A 25,425-nucleotide genomic window follows, 5' to 3' on the forward strand; every position below is an offset into this window, starting at 1 on the left:
GCTCTGAGATGCAATTTCACATGTGCCGTTGCATCCTCGATGCATGACGCGCAACTTGGTAGCCGTGTCGTTGAGTTCTTAAATTGAATGCTTGCGCACCGGTGACGATCTCGATTATTGCATTTCCTCCTACGCCTTCTGTTTCCTTTACACGCTCCTCGAATTTTTGGTTGTATCTTTTTATCCTCGAGTTTCAGGAGATATTTGTTTAATACGTATTCTCGCTTTAATCTCGAAGTTCTCGCAATTTTCTTAACGCAATTTTCCAATCGTACAACCGTAAAAGTATAATTCGCGATTGGCTTATATCTCAAAGGAGATTGTGACATACATACGGCAATCGTTACTTGATCGATAAGAAGCAACGATTTCACGAGTATCATCACGTAATCCACAGTGCGTGTCTAAATTGAAAAGTATCATCCAATCATTTATTTCGCACTCGATGATTACACAAGCGACTTAAAACGTCCGAAGTAACATCTTAGAAACGTGTGTCGCGACTTTTATGCGCGGCTGCATACAAATTCCAGGCATTCTAAAACTTCTTAATTACTTAACGGTCTCAATTATAGCGCATTTTTTTAATTGAGGTATATAAATACAATAAAAATGAGTTTCAACTTTCATTGACCTGTTTCATATGTTTCAAATAACGTATAATATATATTGAGCTCAGATTTGTGAGTTCTCTAAATACATATAATTGTGTGGATCAGTCATTTTTATAAGAGTTTACGTAATTTCGAAATGCCGTTTTTGTAATGCCTTTTAATTACGTCATCTATTCACATTTACACTTAAAACGAACTTCGATAATTAAGTCTTAATGTGCGCTACTATGCGTGTAATTTAACTTTTTACATTAAGGAACGTACGTTTCTAGGTCTCTTATAGCAACGTTTCGTTTCTTTAAAGTACATTTTTTTTTTAGATATTTTATGACTAATACTGCTCGCTTTTCATCTCTTTCTTTTTAGCAATAATCGTTACTATGGATTTTATGATTTTGTGCTTTTAGTGAAGGAAAATTTCGAAATCGAGAGATAATATCGCGAAAAGCATACTCTACTCCTAAATAGGTCAATATTCTTCTCACTATTGAATAATTGGATCTTTTAAATTTATAATAAGTTTTGGTACTTAAATTAAAATGATAAATTAATCACTTTTCTTTACCGTTAACAAATGGAAATCTTAATTAATATTTTTGATAGTACAAGTGATTTTTATATAGATTTAGATACTCGAAAGATTGCATACCTATATATTTTTCAAGAGCTAAAGAGTTAGTAACAGAAAACTGCTTGTATTGTAATTTTGTTCCGGAGAAACCACAAAGGAACAATCTCGTTCTTTTATTATCCTTTAGAGCGACCGCGGTCCTCCAACTTGAGGAATAAAAACAACCTCAAATTAGAATTTTAAATGCATAATTCTGTCGACGATTCACGAAAACGAAGATTAACGATTTTAAGTTTTGCATCACGACAGGAAAACTTAGTAATGGCTCTTTTACGGACTTGCTAAGCACCAATAGATTTCATGAAGTTCATATTCGAACGCCCGTTATTTTCTACGGCGTTGCTGCTAATTACTTGACTGTCTTTACGCCGCGAGCCTTTGATGTCTTATACGAAAACCCATTATTAAACCGCGATATCGAGATGCGCATCTACCTCGAAAATCGGCGCGTATTACGAAATGGATAGCACGAACTCGATTTACATTTTATGTAGGACTTTTGATTTAAATTCAGTTCACGATCTCCGCGAAATCTGTTATCGAGATGATTTTTTCGCGCATGATATTGTAATCGAAACGATTTTGGGATTTAAGTTAACTTTATACAGATATTCTGCTCTACTTATGACGGAGTTACCTTCCGAAACATCGGTCGTAAATTGAATTGATTGTAAGTTGTATAATCATAATATTAAATGTATTATTTTTATTACGTTTCTATTACAGAAATAATTGCATTTCTAATTACTCTGGATATAATAATTAGATACAATATTTATGTGAGAAAGTAAAGTTAATGTCCATTTAAAAGTCACATTTTAAAAAACATGGTTTTTTTTAAATCTACACTTATATTTTTAGAATGAAATGTAAATTAATTTTAATCTCGATTCAACTTACTCTTCATTTTTTTTAAATTTTTATTACATACCAGTCGTACATCCGAAAATCGTGTCGAAATAGTCGCAAGGGGTATACCTGTAAATGTAATTGCACATATATTTTACGCGTGCATGTTATTATCTGCAAAAGTCTGGATATTATTCCGATGTTCTTTCAGCATCAGTGACGATCAAGTCCGATGCTAATGTCGACAACGCTATGCGCGTCGGTTGCATCGCGTCACGGCATTGCAAGGTCGCCTGGCCGCGAAAGACCGCCGGGACAAGAATACCGGCGTTGCATGACGCATAAATCGCGAAGGCACGACACAACGGTGTGTCCGCTGCGTAAGTTGATGTCGAGCCGAGGCAAATTTCTTGCGTAAGCACCTGCGTGCTATCGCCGCGCCGGCGCGCAGTCCGTGATGCAAATCAGTAGAAGACATCCTAATAGCTCGCGATGTAACGCGATCGCAACGCATACAATTATTACTTATTTTGTTAGTTAAGACTGACTATCTTGCAAGAAGCTGTGTACGATCTTAATCTGTAACACATTTTTTTTTACGTTAAAAGAATATATGAGTACTTGAGACCATTCAAGTTTTTGTTATAAATTTTTAATATTTAAAAAAATTTTCACATTTAAAACTGAAAAATAATATTGTGAGACAAAATTATTCTCTAAATCATCACATAGAAAGAACGACTTTGCTGAAGAATCTAAAAAATTTAGTTACATACAAATTTGAAAATAATTTTATTGGATCATGAAAATAATTATGTAACAGTACAGTAAAAGTTTTGATATTCTAGCAATTATCATAGCTTAAATGTCCCTCACAATTACAATATTTTTATAGATTAAATGAATTATCTCCAAATCTATATCTAGTCAAATTTTTATAAACTTCAACAAAACCGCTGTGTTTTCCGTGTACTAGATTTATAAAAATTAGGAAAAATTCAAGAATTTTTTATTATAACCCATATATTTCAGTTATAGAATGAAATATTGTTACTTGAACAAGGACACTAATATTAAAAAGAATAAGAATTGTCGTTCATCCAACATATTTATTCTTTCTATTTCATGCATCATGTTTCGAATCTTAATGAAGTGTTCGTTTAATTCCGCTTACTCACTCTTCGTCTTTACTTCGGCACCTACACGCGCCACGTGTGTCACGTCGAATTTAGAACGGCGTGCCGGATTTGGTTTACAAACCGGGTTTCCGAGGCATACGAAAGAAAGAGCGCCCGTAAAATTTTCCATTCATTGAACAGCCATTCACGCGGACACTAACAACTTCTTCGTCTCACACAATACTCTTATTCTTCTCGCGATTGGAACTTACTGAGTCACCGTCTTGCGGTTTTCTAGCCTCGCGATTGTGCCACTGTTCTGCGAACAGTTCGCGGAATAGCAAACACGAAAAGAGGAAGTCGTATCCGCGAGATCGACTCCGAAGAAGAAATCGCGAGCTATTTTAGGCGGCTTGTTTCTTCCGAGCTTTTCTAAAGTCCAGGGAATACTTCCTCGCTTTCTCCGTTCACGGTCATTACCGTCGCAGCATGTAAGCGTTGCATTATCAATGTAGATTTGCTCGCCAAGTGCATATTGAATGCACACGTCGCGAGTAATGTAGGCGCGATGCTCGCGTCGTATGTTTTCTTAAAATATAATCAAAACTCGCGGAGTGCATTTCTCTTCGGATATAATCTCGAAAGTATCATACATACATAGGTATGAAAATTTGTTTTTCTCACGCAATGAAATTTTTAATATTAAAAAGCAATTTGTAGAGAGATTAGATACCTACCAAGTGCGTAATTTTCCGTATCTGTCAGCTACACGAGATTTGAGAAGCACCCAACGTAGATGGTTCGCCACGTATTTCGCGAGTACGACGAAGCCGCTGTCCGCGATCAGGGTCTTTACTTACAGTCGATTCGACTTTACGGATGATTTACGACTGCCACGCTCTAGTGCCTCTCCTAAGAAGGGCTATCGCGAAAAAAGGTATACTGTCGCTATACTTTCCCGCGCCATAAAACATACGGTTAATCCGATAAAAATGCTTCTTCAACTCGCTGACAATAATATTGCTGACAAATTGCCGAACTGTATACATAGCGTATGCGCACTGTTAAATCTAATTTAATATAAGTCGCCACTGCTTTTACTCAATATGTCAATACTTTATACTAAAGCAATAATTAAATTTAAGTATAGTATCAATTTACCATGTAGTTTTAAATTTCAAATTGACACTATACGTATAAAAAATGTTCCTTTTTTCAGCTTGTAGTTTTCTATAGGATGAAAATTACCAAATTCACATAAACTAAGAAATTATAAAATACTTTTAAAGATTTCAAGCTTTAAAACTTTTTTAAATTTAAATTTTGTTCATTTTTGACAAAGATATCGTATATATATTGTTTTGTAAGGTAACAAAAACCGCAGAACTTTTCCTCCAACCCAATAAAATAACGATATATTGAGTAGGGGCTGTGGCGATTTAAATTAGGTTAAATTTGACTCTATAGACTTAACAGCGTATTGATTTTCAAAATCGATGTCAAACGATTGAACAAATAGTACACACACGCACTACAGCGGTTTTTCAACTGAATTTGATTCTTTTCCTTCCGTTTCATATGACAAACGTAACAGCGTTTATTTTCACTCTGATCAATTTCACAGACAATATTTATAGAGTACGTGCGTTATTTCACATTGTGATGCGTAAAATATAGAAAAATAAAAATGGTACAACAAAAAGCATTTATTTTTTGAAGCAATACAAGTTTTATAAAATAATTTACTCAAATGTGTTATCGATAAAAAATAAATTGGTATAATATTTGTTCTTTCGCTACATTACGGTTTATGGGCATCTACAACAAAAGATTTATCAGGATTTATTTGTGAGGTCAGCATAGATCTTCATTAGATCGATTCTTGAACGGTTGTTACCTTACAGATGATTTACAGAGTTTACGGACGATCGCCCTTTATTCACGATTATAAATATATCGACGCTGCGCCAAAATGAGTATCATCGAAGCGTGAACAGATTATGCTGTCGACATTTCGACTACCTTGAAGAAGGTCTCGTATCAAAATCACAGTAACTAAACTTTCTCATAAAAAATATACACTCTTGAGATAAAATTCTTTGTAAAAAGTGTGTAGTACACTCTTATCTTAGAAATACATCCAAGATTTTTTTGTATTCTTGCTTATTTAATTTGCTTGTAATACAACAATAGAACAAGTTTTTTTAACATACGAATAATGAAGGATGATGATTTTTGTAAGAGAACAAAATTTAATTGTAATTAATCAAATGATTAAATGAGTACGCAAGATTTCTATCATTCTTATAATCAAGAGAATTTCTGTTAGCGTCGCCTTTTAAGGCCGTTTTCGTCATTCCCCGATTGCCGTTTATACGCTCCGTTGTGCTTGCAGAGTGAAACTCTGGTATAACCATAAACGGAAAGTCAACGAACCGTCAGCTGACTTTTGATCAGTTTTTGTTGCCCGATCTTTAATGCGGAATTCTTCATTTTAATTCAATAATAATAAACATTGGTAGATGTCTTTAACGTTGCCTGTTTTAATCTTCTTAATAGAGCGCGGTGAAAGTAGAAGGGTATTTATACTTGCATTCTAAGCGTTACATTCTTCAGCGGCAAATCCAAATTAGGCGTGAAAGTCTTCTTACTATCTTACCAGCATTTAATTTTATTATCATTGACAAAAAGTTGGTTATACCGTTTCGTTTCAAAAGTCCCCCAAAGTCATGAATAATCTGATTACACGGAAAGAAAGATTTTACTAAAATGTTTAAAACATTTAGGTAAATACGGATCTGAAAATAATTTTATCATGCAATTCAAATAATTATACAGGAAATTCAGGCATGATAAATAATGCTTGAATTTGCAAAAAGTTTTAACGTTCTGATAACCAACTCGAATATGTCCTATCCTATTGTAATTAGTTTAATAATCCAATAAAGTTAATTTCAGATCTGTATCTGAACAATTTTCTAGATACTTTAGCTAGATATATGTAAAATTGTTCTTTCTGTGTGTGCCCTATTATTTAAAATCACAGAAAGATCAAACATACATATCCAAGATACTCCATATTCCTCGGTTGTTACGTGATCCGCCTCGCGACTGTCTCACGTTGCACGGCACTCGTTTTGCAAGACGTGCATCAGTAGGTATAATACAGGTGTTCTCTGTCCCCCACTCTGTCCAGTGACAAACGGCAATGCGAGGCACCTTACAGAAGGTAATATACCTATCCGCGTGGTACCTGCGAAGCGAGACTCGCCGCGAGTGGGAGAGGAGTGCGAGAGCTCGAAAAGAGAGAGTAAGAGGTATTCGCGCTAAGGAGGGACCTGTACCTCTTCCAACAAGTCAGTCACACACTCGGGCATGTTCGACGGGGACGTTCGCGCACGTTAAACGATATATAATGTGATGATATGCAGTGACGGTTCGACATATCCACAGGATATATTCTCGTGGGATAACAATGTCCTTGAATGAAAGGTACGAGTCTCTTCTAGGACAATGGAAGGCGAGGGCTTCATTTAGAACCTCGCGGGAAGCTGCAGAATTACCGAACTTCCTCGTGGTGACGTGTGTCTCTCGGTGAAATCGCCGGTAAATCGGGAGCACCAAGTGAGAGTAGTGCGCGCGGCTGAGTGCTTTGTTGTATCAAGTGCATTATTGTGTGCACCGTGCGGAATGCAACGTGGGTTGCTCGCCACGGTGCGTTGCGTGCCACCGCGGCCCCGGAGTGCGCGATTCGCCGGCAGAAAAGGAAAAGTTGTAGTGCACAGAGATTTCTAAATGTGCGAGGTCGTGCCACGGCGAGCGGGTGCTCCGGCGAATCCGGGTGCCAGACTTTTTAAAATCGCGCGGACTGCTTCACGATACTACACTTACGCGATTGCTTTTACGGTTACACTCACGCGAGGGTGCTAATTAAATTTTTCTAACCGGTTAGTCCAGATCGATCGAACACTTGCAGTCACCTTCAGTCACTTCGCATGATTGAAGGTTCGGTTAATTACGTAAAAATGTCACGCGGAGAAATTATATCATTTCAAGTCGGAATTCGGCTTGATCGCGAGAGACTCTTTAAAGAAGAAGTTAACTTTTCCACCGCAATTTTTAATCTGTATGCAAATCGAATGGAGATCCGATTGACAGAGAGATCGGAATACAGAATCCTAGTCTCAACAAATATCCCAACAAGTTTATCTTTGCGCAGTGACATTTAATATGTGTGTAAATCGAAAAAAAGAATTTGATGGACAATGTACTTTTAAAACTTCGGGATATTTTAAAATGGAATAGAAATTGTAGTATATGTAGTATGCTAAGTCTTGTTTTGCTTGCTAACATTTGGATTCGAATATCAATGAGATGAATGGAATCGATATTTCGCATTCAGGAATTTCGTATCTAGAAATCACAATTCATATTTGATGTGTAATAAGATAAATTTATCTTTGTCGTTGAATTCTTACCTTGACAGAATATACTTAAGGGATTGCTTAATCTGTCATCATCTTCGATTTTTACCAGACGTGATTTATCTGTCGATTAGTTAAAAATCTCTCATAGCGGTTAATAGCTACGTATAATTAAAGGAATTATTTATCGTCTTAAAATTCATGCATCATCCAATTTATCAATTTTGATGGCCGCGTAAACCGAATTCGATGTGAAACGTCAATTCTTCGTCGATAATTTTAAATTTGAACGCAAAACAAATTATCTTTCGCCGAACGCTAGATTAAATTTATACGCTGACGTAATGCACGATCGTGTTTGATTGCAAGCAGTCTCCTTTAAAAAAAGTAATCACGATCTTGAAACGTGATGTGTTAGTTTTTTCGCGGATCAATTAAAATATCGCGATATAGCAACGTGTGACTATTATATCACGTTTTCTGATCTGCATTAGTGAAAGCATATTAAAATCTGTTGACCCGAAAATTAATGATTCTAATTAAAATTCCGTTTGTATCAAACGGAATTTTACAGCGAATGATAAATTAAATAATTACACAGGAACGTCAGCAGCAAATGATTACGCGAGCATCGGTCGAATCCTCTTGCTTTGCTCAGACGATACCTTTCGCTTTCAACAGCGATTCGTTCGCAACACATGAACGTTTAATCAGCCTTTCGCGGGGATTACTTCGTTAGCTCGGACGTTTATCGGTCGTAAACGGGAACGGCGAATAACTTGGTGCAATTGCGAGTCGGTGTAGGCAGCCAAGTGGAATCTGGACGCTTCGCCTTCTCGTCGAAGTACCCCCTCGCATCTCCTCAGGGATTGTCATAGCCGAGTTTTATTATACGTTCCGGGACGTGAGTAACGTCATTACGATGTAACGCCATAGAAACCGTCATGCCAGACGAGGATTGCTCGCATTTCCACTCGGGACATTGCAGCGGCCGTAAGCACGTGTGTCGACACTGACGGTCAAGACCCGGATGATATGGGAGCTGGCAAAATGAATAGAGAGATTCCCAGCAGCACCCTCGCGACTTTGAGAGGGATTCTGGTGAGCTCGTTGTCGAGGGAAAACCTCGGCCCGCATGATCTTCCCATTCACGAGCATACGAGGCAACGATCGGCCAGAAAAGTACATTTTCATGAAGGTAAACCGGAAGTAGAAACCATTTTCAGATAACAGGCGTGAATGAAACGTGTGCTGTCTGTTATTTCTGTAATTCGTGTAATTGTGCTTCACAGTTCTTCATATTTCATCTGTGGATTTTAGGAAATGAACATAGATCTTTAATTGAGTGGTCTCTAATTGACTCTTCTTAAAGAATGGTTATATATTTACTCTCTTGATATTTCACTCCAAGAAATTTAGAGAATAATCGATATTTCCCGAAATGGCACGCACGTAAAGATTTTGATCAAGTTAAGACCGAAGTAGCGGCTGAATCCAATTTACATACGAAGCGATTCGAAGTTACAAGGGAGGACTTGATTATACGGGAGCGCATCAAGTTCCCAACATTAAGTGCATCCAAACGTTGTGCATTCCCCTATCATGATCGTGCGATAATTTAAATATAAACGGAGGAAGCGGCACGCCCATCGACCGATGACATTGTTGATCGATTACATCGATCCCCATGCGATTTATGTACTGCCATAATCATTTATGTACACTATAATCGTTTAAGAAGCGGATATAACAAGAAGATTCTCAGCCATCTCCCACGGTATATAATATTATAGATTCGCGCAATTGACGAAAAATACCAAATTATTTACTCTATTATAATAAACAATTGCATTTCATTTAAAACTCTTGAATTTTTTTAGCAGTCTGATCTAAATTGAATATAAAATTATCGTCGGAAAGCTTCTTGCAGAGAGAGAATATCAGAGTCTAATTTCCTTCCTCGTTCACATATAGCGAGTTTCTGATTCAAATTAATGTTAAAAACTTTAAATTGACTATGCATCGAGCGTTAAGTGGTGGTTCGCCTTCGGACATGTGCTTCAAGGATAGCCTCCGGTTTGCACGTTTCACTTACGACATTACGCGCGTAACTTACTCAACCGATAAAACAACGATACTTTGATTTTCTTAAACGTAATTGACCCGCCCTAATGAACAGTCATAATGAACTCCCGAGAACATTTCGAGGCGGAAACTTTGTTCGATACGGGTGGGCTCGTTAATTATCCTGAAATATCTATAATTCGGTGACCAAAACTTTCTCGTGCGAGAATGTCATGATGATGGAGACTTCATTACGCCAGGCTTATCTCTCAACCGAGAGAATTTTAATATTTACCTTGTAATTTAAATAATGATCCTCGGAAAGAACGATTTTATTGAAGTTTAAAAATTTAACGAAAGTCAGAAATTTTGAATGGCTCTCTATGACTTATAAAAATAATATAAACATATATGTATAAATATTTTTATGTTAAAATAATTTTAAATTGACATCCACATACAACCAATGTCTAACGTAACATCAGAAAGACTGATTTTGCCAAAGTATATATGGTATATACTATATATATATATATTTTTTTATCAATAAAAAAGTTATAAGCAATGGACAAAGCAAAGCATTGTCAGATATATCACAAAAAAACATTTAAAAGTTAAAATAATTACGTAGAACGCTCAAGGTACTTGCTAAAATATCAAAACCTTTTTCAGCATTGCTGGCTGTGCTCAAACGTCTTATACGTAATTATTTTGATGGTCTAACAAATATTATATTTTTAGATACTTTAGCAAAACCATTCTTTCCATGTATATTATATTAGATATTTGTCATATGTGTGTGTGTGTGGATCAATTTAAAATTATTTAAAACGCGAAGATATATTGTTTTCCAATGATGATGGACTATTCCAAATTCCTGACTTCGCTGAAAATTCCAGAGATCGTGAAAAGATCCGGTCAGCATATTGCGGTATGCGTAATGCATACGCGAGCGAATTTTCTCATCGACGGAAACACGCGACGGGGTTTCATAAAATAATACAACTTCCTTACGAGGAGTAAGGAGAAACTTGTATGGTCTATGCCGCGCAGGCGGCGATGTCCTGATAAGAATCTTGCGACGCGTTTCTCGTTAAGCGCATTAAATGCCGGCGCTGCTTAGGAAGCAACGTCGGGCAACCGCCACTTCATAGCCGTTCTGGGAACGATCGTTTCCTTGACAGCGGATCTCCCAGACAATTACCGCGCACGCCTCCTCCGTGACTAATAGAATCCGTTGATGTCACGCGCTGAAAAGTACGCCATTCTCGAATGGGCGTCGTGCAAAACGTGCGACGATGTCTGTGCTAAGTTCCGGCTCGAGTACCGATTGTTGTCTGATCAAAAACTCGAGATGCAACGCAATTGGAGTGTCGTCACGCGCTTAGAACAACTTGCACGTAAAACGCGTTCAATGAAGAAACGTGACACGTACATCTTTGGAAATGCGTGACGGCACGCGTCGATAAGATATTAGATAGATAACTCGGTGATAAGAGGATTTCTTTTTTAGGATTCTGAATTTTTCTTGTCATCGATTCAACGAAAGGGACAGTGATTGCGATTCTCGCGAAAGACGTGCATCATCATTCGCAAATCCATTAACCAGACTGTATGAACAGGAAGCGCTAAAAGGGTGGGAAACGGTACGGGTGGGGTTCCCTGATTGTTAATTACAGGATAAATCAATCCACGCCCCAATTAATTGGCTCGACGTTTACGTTTACGCGGGTCTGTCTTCCGTCTGTGTTATTTTTGTTAATTCGCATACAAATACAGCGAAAGTTCCCCTTTCAACGATAATCCTAATTCTCTAATTAGAGAGTAGAAACTTCATTTCCGACTTCTATTTTCTCAAATAACTAGAACTTATTTCTAATTAATATTATTATGAATGGCAACATAATTAAATATTAGTATTATGTAAAAATTTATTGTTGTAATCGTTACATTAATGAAAAACTGAAAGCAAGTATGTAGTTAAAGGTATAGATATATTGTATATATATAAATTATAAAGAAATATTTACACGGGAAGAACGATTTTGCTGAAAAATCTAAAAATTTAGTTAGATCAAAATAATTATGGTAAACGTTCAAGCATGAGCAACACTGCAAAAAGAATTCGACATTCTAACAATCACGTTGTATGTAATTATTTTAATCGTCCAACGAAATATCTAACTAGACTTTTAAACATTTCTTTTTAATATGCAATCGTCTTACTATACTGAGATTGCGAGTATTATTTGATAATATTAAATGGTTGGCTAACAAAGGAATAAGGATCGGAAAATATTGACGCGTGACATTTCGCTCGAATCAATATTTGACGGATGGTAACAAAATTTGGTTGGAGATTATACACGCCAATATGTACTCTTGTAGCATCCGTTTACATCGACTGAGGATCAATAGCTTCTATATCACAGATCGCTTATTGTCAACAGTTATAGATTATACATCATATATCAATATATCGATATATCAATACCTTGAAACTAGAACAACCAATATCATTCATCTCCCTGAAGGCAGAAGCAGATATAATATTCGTAGTATACTTATTATATGTATTATAAAATACTTATTATTTTATTTCTGAGCTAAAACAGAATTGTTCAAATTCCACTATTTTAATATCTCGCCATGTCTGTTAAGAAAATGTTGGTACAATATTTCAGAAAATTGATTACACCGGCGGTAATATATTTTAATAAAAAGAATGCTTATTATTTTTAAAGTATACGTTTCTCTTTTACTTCTTTTTACGGAAAAGCATTTCTCTTTATTGAGAAATATAACATCTCATTCGGAGACTATACCGTAACTATTCACGAATATCTTTATCCGCATTGCGTCAAAACATAGAGCGTTCACTAACCGTGCGATATTGTCTCATAATTTTTTGTATCTGTTGTAATCGACATAGGCCTAATATTTTCTCTTTTTCTGTTTTAGGTGAGTACTCTGCCATAAAAAGCTGCTATACAGGTCATCCGGATAATCGCGGTATGTAGACTTGTCGGCGAATGCAATTACGGAACACACTGAGTTTAGTCATTCTGTTGAACCTGATATTTCATCTTATCCAATGCTTCCAATCCAACAGTAACCCAATACAAACGTGAACCGATATGTTTTCCAGCAGATATCGGCATCAATAGAATTTCGATGAGTTCAATAATTTAGCACGATGTAGGATTCAAATCAAATATAAAAGTTCAAAAATATGAATAAATCTCGAGTGTTTTCACCGTCTGGCATAAAATGAAAATATTTTCGCATATTTGTTTAGTTGTATATTTGTATGTTATGGTTGGTACATACATATAAATTCACGTTACTAACCGCGCCGAGCTATTGGTGCGACGACACGGGAACGACCGAACAGTCTTTTAAGACAGGATGAAATAAATAATAGTCGGATTAATTCCCAAGATTAGAAGGGGAGGGGAGAATTTACATATCGAAGCCCTCGTGGGAAGTCCGCGGCGGTCACGCGATATTGCACTTTAACGCGCCTACATTCCGCGAGATCCCGACGCTCGAGGATGGGATAGAGCGAAAATGATCCGTGTGCCATATTTTAGAATCACTTTATCGGCGAAGTCGTCTTTTACGACGTCATTATCGTTCCAAGTTAGAAAGCGAGAAAGAAATTCGCCGAGTCCCTCTTCGAGAATGCGTATACGTGCTCAAAGAGCTTAATCCGTGCCCAAAGGGCGCATCGCGCAGTAAATTACCCGGATAAAACTTCGGCGTATCGCATATTATTGCGTTCGTTGCTGTTATATGTATTTCTTTCTTTCTCTCGTTGTGCAATGTGTCAAGCAGCACTTAAAGTAGTGTGGAAATATCATTAAGAAGGTCCTTTAATTCCCAAAAGCACTTTTGCAAAAGTAATACCCTACGTCGAAAGGATGCCAGGCGTGACGAGCAATTAATTTCAGATCCTTTTGAATCTTCAGAGTTTGCGAGGAAGTTTGCAGTGTGTATCAAGTCGTCGATAGTGCCAGGTCTTTTTTAATGAGCTCTTGAATGATAAAAGGAAGCTAACGTATAATACGTGACTCTTTATTAACATATTGTCGATGAGAGAAAGAAACAAAGGAAAGAAAGAGGGGGGAGGAGAGTGGAAAAGAGAAAGAGTCATTGGGAGAAAAATTATGAAGTGAGAGAACAAATAGGCAAATTCTGAAAAGCATCTGTTATTGACGCGAATCAATGGAGCGAAGCTTGAAATGGTGTCGTTGACGAACATGTCAGTAAATATTGATTTTAAATCAAGAGCAACGTTGACCATTGTCAATTTGCACTAGTGAACAAACACAACACGAACAATATGTATATGTCAAAACTAGTTTAATCGGTTGCAGATAGTTTATTCTCGCGTGTTGAACACAATCAAAGAAAATTAATTACGATAAATGTTCCTAATTTAAGACGTTTGATTATCACAAGAGTTATCAGAATTGTTCAGTATTTTTTTTTTTTACTTTTTGATACAAATTGTGGATTTATCAAAATGGATCTGATTTACCTAACGAGATAAGATTCGTTTATGAAATATATATTTTCTAGTGATACATCAACATAATGATACAATTTTCGAAGAATTTTTGGATACATTTATTACCGTTTTCTATATTGCGAGAATCATTTTACGCGCTTAACTTTATGACGCTCACGGTGATGGTATAAATAGCTAAAGATTATATATAAGATAGTCTTATCGCATTGACACAAGCTACGATAATATACCATAATACGTAATGTATCGCGACGAATATTATTTCTTTTGATTTGAACAGTATGACCATACGTAAATTTTTATCGTGAAGTTTTTTTTTAATGTAATATCACGAGAATGTTTTGCTTTTTACTTCAAGTAAATGTTTGTGTGGTCCAAAAATTTATTATATATTTTAATTAAATATTATAAGATTGTAAAATATGTTATAGAAAGTAATTTCCGCATTCTACTCTCTTATTTTTAAATTATTAAATTTTCATAAAATGAACTGAAATCTGCATAATGTTTGAAGATTGCAAGTTTCGTGCGCAATCAATGTACGTTTTGTCACTCGATGTTTTACATATTAAATTTGTTCAATGGATTTGATCGATATAGATTAGTTAACTAATTGGCATCTATCAGAAAATCGATTTTGTAAATTCACTTTAAATGCGAATGTTATCGACATTCGGATAGAGAAGCGGTATCCCATCTGTTTCCATTGCGAATTTCCTCTTCCGATTCTGGTGTGGAGATCTTGAATGAGACAATGTCAGGGATCTAGCTACTGGCTTTACAAAATAATACCACATGATAATGAAAGTGCTACACATGAGTGTTTCATTGTATGAAACGGTTTAGTGTATTGTTCGCGAGAATGTGTTTGACTTAATACGCTTCGTGAAGTCTAATAAAATCGTCGAGAAAGTTCACAATGCCACTCTTGGCAGAACACTTTTATTCTCACGCGATTCATGCATGCGCATAACTGGCAAACTGCAGTTTTTAAACGCAGAGGTATTAACTATAACTAACGTTAAAAGCTATTCCCGTGAAAAGAGGCACGTAATCCCTTTTTCTAGCGTATATTACAGAAAGATATGTATAGTCCTCTACACCTTTTCTGGAGCAGAACATGACAGAGTTAAGTACTAAAAGTTGCTGATTATATGCATATTTATGTTCTAAATAAAATACGTTATAATTTTTTTAATGTTTTTTTTATTTTAAATTTACTGCTTACATATTTTTCTGGATTTTTGTAGTATGAATTGTTTTATAATTAATTAATTTTAGCAATTCAGAAGTTCGTTCATTTAAGGAACGATTGATCGAATAATAATGCATTTTAGCATATTAAAAATTATGTTCTATCAACGCAATAAATGAATAAAGGGAATTAATGTTTAAATAAAGGAATTCAGGATCTAGAATAATAATATCCGTTTATACATGGTTTTCGATTTGACGCTGACAAAGCAGAGCGATATTGTGTTCTTCTGATCAATTCACAAATTTTACGGATGAGAACCAACAATGGCGAGATTAAGATGCACAAACAAACCGCTTTGATTCTATGAACGCGCAGACTTTACGTTCGCTTCGCTCTCCACGAATATCCGCTTTGCCACGTGGCTAGAATGATGATCGGGATAACGTATTCAGAGAATATCGGTGAGTGGTTTCTTGTATCATGAATCATTGTATTAATTAGAGATGGCTTACTAAAACTCTCGGACCTAAAGATCGATAAGTTAGATATAACGGATGATGAAGGAAAGTTCTTAATGAGATTTTACTCTGTCAAACTCATTTGCGATTCAGTTGTTCCTAGCAACGGTATAATACTTACAGACATTTGCCTTAATGTTATTTCGAATCGGATTATCTAGAATGGGAAATAAAGAGGAAAATATTTTGCTTGGAAATTTATATCAGTTTTTAACTAATTTCTTGTCCGAGAAATCTAGATTCAATTCATATGTCTGTATCTAAAAATGTTATTTCGCGAGGTATATTTTTGTAAATTTTTCTGTTATTTATAACGAGAAGCTACGGGGAAAATTATGATTTTATGGAAGATGGATTTGAATGAACGAAAATATTCCTCCTCCATTCTATTTCTAGGAAGAGCATGCATTCCAGAAAAAAAAACTTTCTCTTAAGAACAAAAGGGTTGTTCTAAATATAAGGATTGTAATCACGAGCGTATCGAAAAAAAATTGTTTTATACGAAATCGCCATTTATTATGCAAGATTCCTCTTTTTTTTTCTCCGCTAGTCTGCTGTGATTGAAAATTAAAACTGCATCCTTAAAGCATCGATATGTATGTATATTTTCATTTTCAATATTATATTCTATAATAATTACACTTTTTCTGAACATAGGAAAATGTTTCATAATTAAATAACAGGGAAAATTAATTTTTGGGTGTACGGTAACACGAATGTTTTCTCGTTACTCGCAGTAATTCATAGCCATTATAATCAAGTTTTTGTTCCATTTTCTGCTAAATTTACGCTTGTTACACTATGGCAGTAGGTCACCATTGCAGCCTCGTCCATTATAAGAGCAAGACAAAAATACAATTGAAAAAGTTACCACATCTTAACCAAGTAAAAAATGGACAGAGAAAGAAACAATTATATGTAATGCGCGGAAATAAAGCAAAAGATTTAACACCGCTGCTAACTTTGTCAACATATACATATTAATTTTAATAAAAGAATAGAGCTTCGGTTTCAAAATTCGCACGATTATATATCGGACATGACACCGTCTGTTCTCTGACATCGAAATATGCTTTTGTGGTTCGAAAATACTCGACAATTCCGTCGATGTGGTCCACCGAAATCGGCTACAGTGGTGAAACAAAGGAAGCTACACGGCATCGACTTTATCTCGATCGAATAAAAATACCCGGAGGCTTTCAATGCACTTGACATAAATCTTGAGCACGATAAAAAGATCACGGTAACGAGTGATACGACCACGTTAACGATCAATCGTTAATGTCACACACAAATCGCACAAACCGAGATTTGCGAGAAAATTTTTCATTCTATCGATTAAAAGGACCGATGTCGTAATATCGAAAGAAGTTTAAGATTATTAAAATAAATACAGATCTGAAAATAATTTTATAAGATCATCAAATAATTATATAAAAAACTCTTATATAAACAATTATATAAAAAAGTAATGAGCAATATTGCAAAAAGTTTTAACATTGAAAAAAATGATGTATCAGCCAGCATTATTTTAATTGAAGATGATTTTACTAATTCAATAACACCATTAATGAAACAAATATGTATTTCTGTTGATTTAATAAAATGTTACTTGTTTTATTAATATTGTTGTTAAATCATCAAGATTATTTTCAATTAAAATAATACTGTTCGAATATTTTTTTTTAGTGTAGCACAATCAACGTTATCGTATTAACATAATTATTATTAATAGTTTAACAAAATTATTTTCATTTTTTATTTAGCTAAATTTTCAGATACTTTAATAAAATCGCGCATAAATTTCCTTTCGGGCATCTTATATGAAAAATTCTCGAACACGATATCATGTTATTACCAAGAAAGTATTACCCATATCGCGGTTGTGTGTGCTTGTTCTCTAACCCAAGTTTTTGAATAATTCCTCCTTCGTGTGGCGAATACGTGGTGTGCCGATCTGTTTCGTAGAGATGATCATCGAGTTGGCTATAACCATGGCAAAGTTCGCTCAAACTTCCGCTAAAAGCGACTTTCGGTTTTGATTAACGATCCTTTACCACGAACATTATTATGAGCTTCGCAGATTCTTGCGTCAAAATCATCTCGTATGGTTCAGATTTGAAAAAATAAACGGTTATTTTTTCCACGAAACAATCTCTGAAAAAGAGTTGTGCTATTTTGCGCGATGCAATCATTAATTATCGTTAAATTAGTTTCGTCAAATCTCTCTCTCTCGATCTAAGCACGCCCGCCATAATTTCGATAACTTATTGTTAGCGGATGGGTAAACTCCTGACTTCCAAATTGCCTTACGAAAAAGACTCATCTCCGCAAGTGAGCTTGTATATCGCGCTACCACAGCTTGTGCGAGGAATCGTTTATTATTTACGCAGTCGGGAAGAACGTTCGTCCTACTTCAATGCGACAGCAGCTGCAACTGCGCAGCATCCAGGCAGTTCCTATTTGGCCATTTCCCTTCAATCCATTTCCTCTCACATCGTTCTTCATCCTTTCCCTTCGCTTGCGTCATGAGAGATGTCAATTATCCGGCGAAACAGGGAACGATAGCGAAAGAGTGTGTGCTACGGTTTATTTTAGTATTTTGTTTAAATCTTGAAGGATATCTTACGTGATATACTCTTATCTTAAATTCAGTTGGTTTTATGATTGCTTTATATAATCGATCTTTGTCTATCAAAAACATGAGACAATCGTGATCAATTTTTAGACATTCTAGTGGCAAGCGCTACTTTTGAAACTGAAAAATATATGAGAATAAAATTTTCTCGATTTTTAAAGAATCAACTTTGTACTCACAACTTGATACATCAACTATGTACGTAGTATAACTCCTAGTGTCCCGGTAGAAATCAAATCTTTTCGACAAAGGCTCTCGGACTCCTATGTATAATTCAAGCTGAAGGAGACCTGCCTCTAAACTTTTTTAAAAGTGTCATCGTGTCGAGGACAACACGTCTAAACAAAGCGATGACAGTGATTCGTATGGAAATAAAAAAGAGAGAATTTTATACGAATCAAATAATTTAATTGGATATTATAATAAATATGAGATGTTAAAACCATAATTTTTTTTAGTTAAAAAAGTGAAAATATAATAAAGCTGGATCTCTATTCTAATCTGTACCCTCATCATTTTGATATTCAAGATTAAAAATCCAAGATGTCAAGATCAGAGTCGACGAAATCTTAATTTTATTTCAATAAAGTATGAGTGAATAACTGTCAGTTGAGAATTCTATATTAACCGATTCACACAATTTACAAAAGCAACAGTGCATATCGCCTCTTGATCGTGCAAAAAACCGTGTGTGAGCACGACGAACAAAACGTAGAGGGAACTTGCTTCTGCGGAAGTTCGATATGACAGAGAATTAACGAACGAAGTGATGCGATGGCGTGGCAATATAGACGTACAGAGTGGATACAGCGCCGTTCGATTGATTTCCATTTAGTAGAAGAATGTGATTTTAAGTGGGATGGACCAATAAAGCTTAGTGAAACTGACGGAAAGGCAAATGCGTATTTTTAACTCGTTTAGTCACGATAAGAATATTGACGAGAGAATGAGGCTAATTTTACAGTGTGCTTTTTATTTCCTGTTTCTTGCTGTTTGTCTTTTGCCTTCTTGATCAAAAAGACAAGAGACAGCAAGAAACAGGAAACAAAAAGCACATTGTAGAATTAGAGTACTTCGTGCGTTTCATGGAAAATAATATTAAAGTTCAAAACGTACGATATATACTTGATCTTTTTGGAAAGCAAAGCTATCTTATTAACAATAATTTTCTTATAAATACTCGGATAGAATAGATGTTTCTCACATAACATTTCATCGCAACTTATTGACCGGGATGAACGTAATCGTCGATAAAGCAAATTTGTGAATGCAAAGTGGAACGAAAGACGCGAAAGCACTTTAAGTGCAGCAAAGTGCTCCTTATTTTCCCGTTTTCCCATTTTAGGGTTTCTCATAGCGTTAACGAGAGAAATCGCATTCCCCGCCAATCGACATTTCCTCGGCGTTGAAATTAATCCCCCGATAAATAACTTACTTCACTCTCGAGCACTCGTCTTCGGCTCGATAATCATGGTGTGATAAGGCTCGATGCAAACTTCTTCAAGACTCGACAACTAATTCGCTAACGATTGATGATCGTATCGCACGGACTCGTACAACTCCTACAGCTTTTTCTCATGAATACGGGAAAACTTTACCAATTAAATATCTCAAACCGCGAATGCAGGGGTACTTTGGAATTGATTACTTTGATTAAATGATCTCTATATTTTTCTTGTGGAAACCTCAGAAACTTGTTTAACAAGTTATTAAAATATGATTTATGAAAACGTAAAATGTATCATAATATTTTTTATGAGAAAAGTTAAATTTTTTATATACATATATATATACATATATAGAATGTATATCTAGTTTACCCAAACGTTCGGAATAAAAGTAGTGACTCGGAATAGAGATCATCGGATTATCTCCGTGTCGGGATATAATTCTTTATATCGAGGTAGTAGGCTCGAGAGCAAAATCGCACAGTTGGGACCACCCTGGGGATTCCTTCTCCGAGATGAGTAGCAAAACGTGAGAAAGAGCAGTGGTGATGGTGGACGTGCCGCGTCGCGCCGTGCTGTCGAGATGTTTCTTGCGCGGAAACATGGATACACCGACTCCACGCGGCGAGGGATTCCGATTAGTCTGGTTTCTCGAATTGGCCGTCTTCCCATCTCGCCAGACACGCCCGGAATTTCGGTTGGACACATACGCAGGACCGAGCTACGTCGTTCACGTCAGCAATGTAAATTCGGGTGTGACGTTCGGAAACATCGCTCAGTGAACGCGATAAAGTTTCGAAAGGGCATAATCGCGATATTTGAAAAGTAGGACAATGTCTTGAAAATGTATTGCTTCTCCAAAAATTCTTCTGTACATAGAACTATTCCGAAAAACTGTAAATACGTCGAAATGTCTTTGAGATTGTGTACTTTAGAATTGTATAATGTTTCGGGACGATTTAGATCAGTGTAATTTCAGTACACAAGTTATTTTCTTTGTTGAATTTGTGTTAGTTTGAATTTGTATATGTTTAAGTAAGTCATAAAATAGAAGATAGTTCGTAACCCTGTATTTCTACGAGGCTATATTCGCTTAACTCGTTCATCGTATCATAAAATCAAGAACGACGATCTATCGTAGAAATGGATTTCATCGCGGTGAGTTTAACATTGAAGAAGAAATAACGTGATTTCTCCGTCGGACAATTCCCTAAAAGGAAGACGTTTCTATATTCCCGCACCGTGATATTCCGTATCGCCATAATCCGTCAGGGGATTCGTAGAAGAACCCTAGAACTGGTTGCTGGCGTCTTCAAGGTTATCGATCCTCGAGGGCGACGTCGTGGACCGAAAAGAGAGCAGATCAACTATGGGAATTGTCAGCCGTTTTCCATCCAAATCTTTACTTGCGAGACTCTTGAGAATCAATCCTCGAGACGAGTCTGTTCGTTTGGTGTTCAACGTTCTGTGATATTTTGCGTTAATTTTGCATCTCGAAGCTATTCAGTTTATTTTAAAAAATCCAAATCTGTTCAAAACGATGATCTCAACTTCAGTATACGATTCTATTTGTATAATCGTTCAAGTTAAGGGTCAAATTTTCTGATCGGGGTCACCTGATTCTTTAGCGAATCGCAATGACCACCATTCTCAACGCAAAACGCTGCTTCACGCGAAAGCGCTCGGTGACGAGGCAAAAACTCAACGGCAAAACGGCAAAAATAATAATCAAGGTTGATGGCGAATAAAAAGCAGGACGCGAGGGATGATGGACAAAGAGAAGCTGAGGAGGAGAAAGAGAAGAAGATTGAAGATCACGATGGTAATTAGACCGGCTGAACGGATGTACCGAACGTGCACCTCTACGAGATCGAGGGTTGACCATTTCGTGAGAGGGTTGCAGGTGGTGGCGGCGGCAATGGCTGATCGATGCAACACCAGCGCCACTAGCCGCGTCGTTCAGCATCACAGGCGGTGGAGGACGGCTGGCATTTCCACTTCTCTTTTACCTCCTCCTCCTGTATCTGTATTTTGTGATTTCTCTCTTCCCGTCTTATCTCACGGTCGTTCTTCTAGCTTCCTCCTTCGTCTACTTTGTCTTTCTTTCTCGTACAATATACCGAGTACGCTAACTGACAGTACCACCTCTCTTGTTCCATCCCTCTGTTATCGTCTGCTCTTCCTCCACTCCTATCCTTCGCACTATATCCCTCCGACTCTTTCTAACCCTCCAGAATCCTTGCAACGATGTACTACGCACGTACTAACCGAACAGCGCACGTCGGACCTTCGTGGGAGTCAGTGCGACCCTCTCCGCGTGCGCCACCCTCCAGTTGGGGGTCGCCTCGACGTAGCACCTCGCGCTATTCTCTCTCCCTCTCGGCTATCTTGCAGGCTCAGTTCTCGCCTGGAGACCATCCGGTACGCAGGTGATCCGGGACCATCCATCTCGAACGCGGGTTCGCGATGACACGTCGGCTCGCCACGAGGTGAACGCGAGACTCGCGCGTCCTGAGGTGTTTTTTCATCGTACTTTCTCGTGCTACAAAATCTCCCTCTGCTCCTACATCCTGTTTTGCTCCTGCTCTGCGGTTCGCTGCGGTTGGCTCGTTTTAATACGGATAAGAATTAATCATGTTTGTTCCTTAGTGTCGACAGTTTCCGTTATTTCTTGTTAGTTTTCGTTAGTCGATAGTTAGATAGTCTGATAGTTTGACGAAGCCGAGAGGAGAATCGGATATAGTAAAAACGATTCAATATTTCGGAGATAGTTGTGCGCGAGCCACTCATAAACAATAGCTTGGTAATTGAATATTCGACAATAATAGCTTAGCAGTTGAATATTCGATAGATTGTTTTATTTTTGTGTGACTACAATTTTAATTTTTAAATTAATTTATTATACGCTCTTCTCTGAAGCTTCAATTGTACAACTCATTTATATTTGATGTTTTGTCATATTATTTTGACAGATTCTATTTCATTAACTGTAAATGCTAAGATATGTGAAGTTTTAAAGACAACTTACAAGATTACGATCATATGGTTATTGCATCATGCATATCTTAATTCTACTTTGTTAAATTTAAATAGGAAGATGCATATAAATTTTTACATAGAATTTTAAAACAATTTCGTAAGGATGCAATAAACAAAAATACAATTGCTAGTACAGTTTATAATAGCCTTCTTAGTTTAATTTACTGAAGATAATTAATTGACGCATTTATGAACTGCATTTTTTGCTGTTTTCTAAAAAAAGGTTTCAGTAAATGAACGTGCAGAAAAAATTGTTAAATTGTACTGAGATATTTGAGATGATTTACTCCGTGAAATTTCGCACGTGGACAGATAGAATGTCACAAACGTCTCGATCACGTGGCCACTGCGATTCTATCGGCGGGATTACCGCCTGGTATCGATGCAATTTTGAACATCAACATCGACTTTGCTTTAATCAAGGATTAAACTGGCAATCTCGACAATTGATTGGTTAATTTTGAAATTAATCCACAATTGAACTTTGACCTTATCTTCGTCATATGGTCGACATATCGATATCTTGTCACGTTTTATTTGTTTAAGACATTTCAAATCGGATACACACAATTGAATTACTACTAAAAATTATTTAAAGATCAAGTGGTTAAGTTAAAAATTAATATGAATTATTACTAATTTTACCCACCAAATGACTTTTTCATTTTTACATATTTTAAGACTATTGGTTTAATTATCAACAGAATGCTATAAAATAGCGTGAAAATGATAATAACAGAATTATATCTCTACCGGCATCGTAATGTTGTTTTGAGGAAACTTTATGTTTTCCATCTTCACAGTCTATGTAACTGGTGATCGAACGTCTTGGCAGACTCAATTTTCCAGAAAACGACCACTCGATTCGAAGTGCCCCAAATTGAGTTCGTAATCAAAGTTCGAGTTAAGCCATTAAAATCAAGTTTTACCGACTTCTACGACACACGTCAATTTATCCGAGAAAACTTATTTAAAATGAAGTTTAAGAAATCGAGATGTGTTATATGTCTTTGATTGTAAAGCGAGGAAATGGCTTCCGCACTGAAATTTTTTGCAGAATAATTCGATGAGAAATTAATTGGTGTCATTGATTTTGATCATGAAATGTTTGTCAAATTACTTAATATAAAAAAATATTCTTTTCTTTCAATTAAAACGTTATTTCCTATAAATTTCAAAATAAAGGAGACTTGATCTTTTTATTGAGAAAAAAAATTTGAATGTTATACATATTTAAAAAACTATATATAATATTATAAAAATATATTTTTATATTATTAACATATTAAGTATTTCATAGAGAAAAAAATAATTTTGCTGAAATGTATGATATATCTGAAAATTTAATTAGATCAGAAAATAATTTGTTCAACTATAATATCAAAATTATTGTATAGAACTCTTAAGAATAATAAACAATGCTACAAAATGTTTTGATATCTTAGTAACTAGCTCGAACGTTTTACATAATTATTTTAATAGTCTAACAAAATAATTTTCAGATCTGTGTATCATAGTTAGCTTTTTAGGTATTTTAGCAAACTGTTCTTTTCATGAAGTAAATATCATCTGTACATACTTCTTGTCTAATAATATTATTAAAAAATTATGATTCTATTTATATTTGAGTTAATTGTTTTTTGATCAGAGTTTTTCTGTTAAATTTAACACACTTAATAATAGCACAAATTTAATTATTCCAATTTCTCCACGTTATGGCAATTAGTACATGAGTCATATCCGATCATCTACAGAATAAAATTAATTCCGTTGCCTCATTATTCAGTTCTCGGCTTATATCCATTCTTGCCCTAGGGACTGCAATTAACATAATGAATTTTGGTTGCATCATGTGCCTCGCCATTTATCTTTTACGTACGTTCAGTTCTAAGTACCAGTATTAAAGCGAACGGTGACTCTCATGAGGCTCGCCAAATAATAGAGAATGTCAAATTAAGATGACCTATAATACTTTGCTCGTAATAATTTACCAACATTCAAATATTTATTCTTACTATTTCAAAGCCGCTCTGTCTCCATTGAATGTATCGCATTTCACAAAGATCCTTTTACTATTGTTGTTCATTGGTCATTAACATCGTCAATCCGAAATGTATTTCTCTTTCGCGATTTTACTTACGATTCTATTTTAAGTTGCAATTATTATTCACATCGTGTAAATAACTTATCTAGACTTATTGTTCTCTCTTTCTTTTCCTTATATTTTCTAAAGTCTTACTGATGTAAAAATATAAAACGTATTACGGACATTACAGACGCGTTGTAACACATATGAAACGCAAATGAAAATGAGGATGTCTCCACGTGTACCAGATGCCAGGAAAATGAC

At 35.9% G+C, this 25,425-nt stretch overlaps 1 protein-coding gene across 4 annotated transcripts in view; it reads left to right on the top strand.

The window, feature by feature from the left end:
• LOC108771290 (inner centromere protein) overlaps positions 1-25,425 on the top strand; it is a 170,440-nt gene that overhangs the window by 94,236 nt on the left and 50,779 nt on the right. For 3 of the 4 annotated variants that reach the window (XM_018549523.1, XM_018549524.1, XM_018549528.1), the window contains exon 1: positions 8,254-8,834. The exons of the other annotated variant lie outside the window; for it this stretch is intronic. In XM_018549523.1, coding sequence (XP_018405025.1) covers positions 8,672-8,834 — 163 coding nt within the window. In that variant the 5' untranslated portion in view covers positions 8,254-8,671. Of the gene's footprint in view, positions 1-8,253; positions 8,835-25,425 lie in introns of those variants that run through there. 4 annotated transcript variants of the gene reach the window in all.

This window comes from Cyphomyrmex costatus, unplaced genomic scaffold (genome assembly GCF_001594065.2).
Source record: "Cyphomyrmex costatus isolate MS0001 unplaced genomic scaffold, Ccosl1.0 scaffold831, whole genome shotgun sequence".
Classification (NCBI taxonomy): domain Eukaryota; kingdom Metazoa; phylum Arthropoda; class Insecta; order Hymenoptera; family Formicidae; genus Cyphomyrmex; species Cyphomyrmex costatus.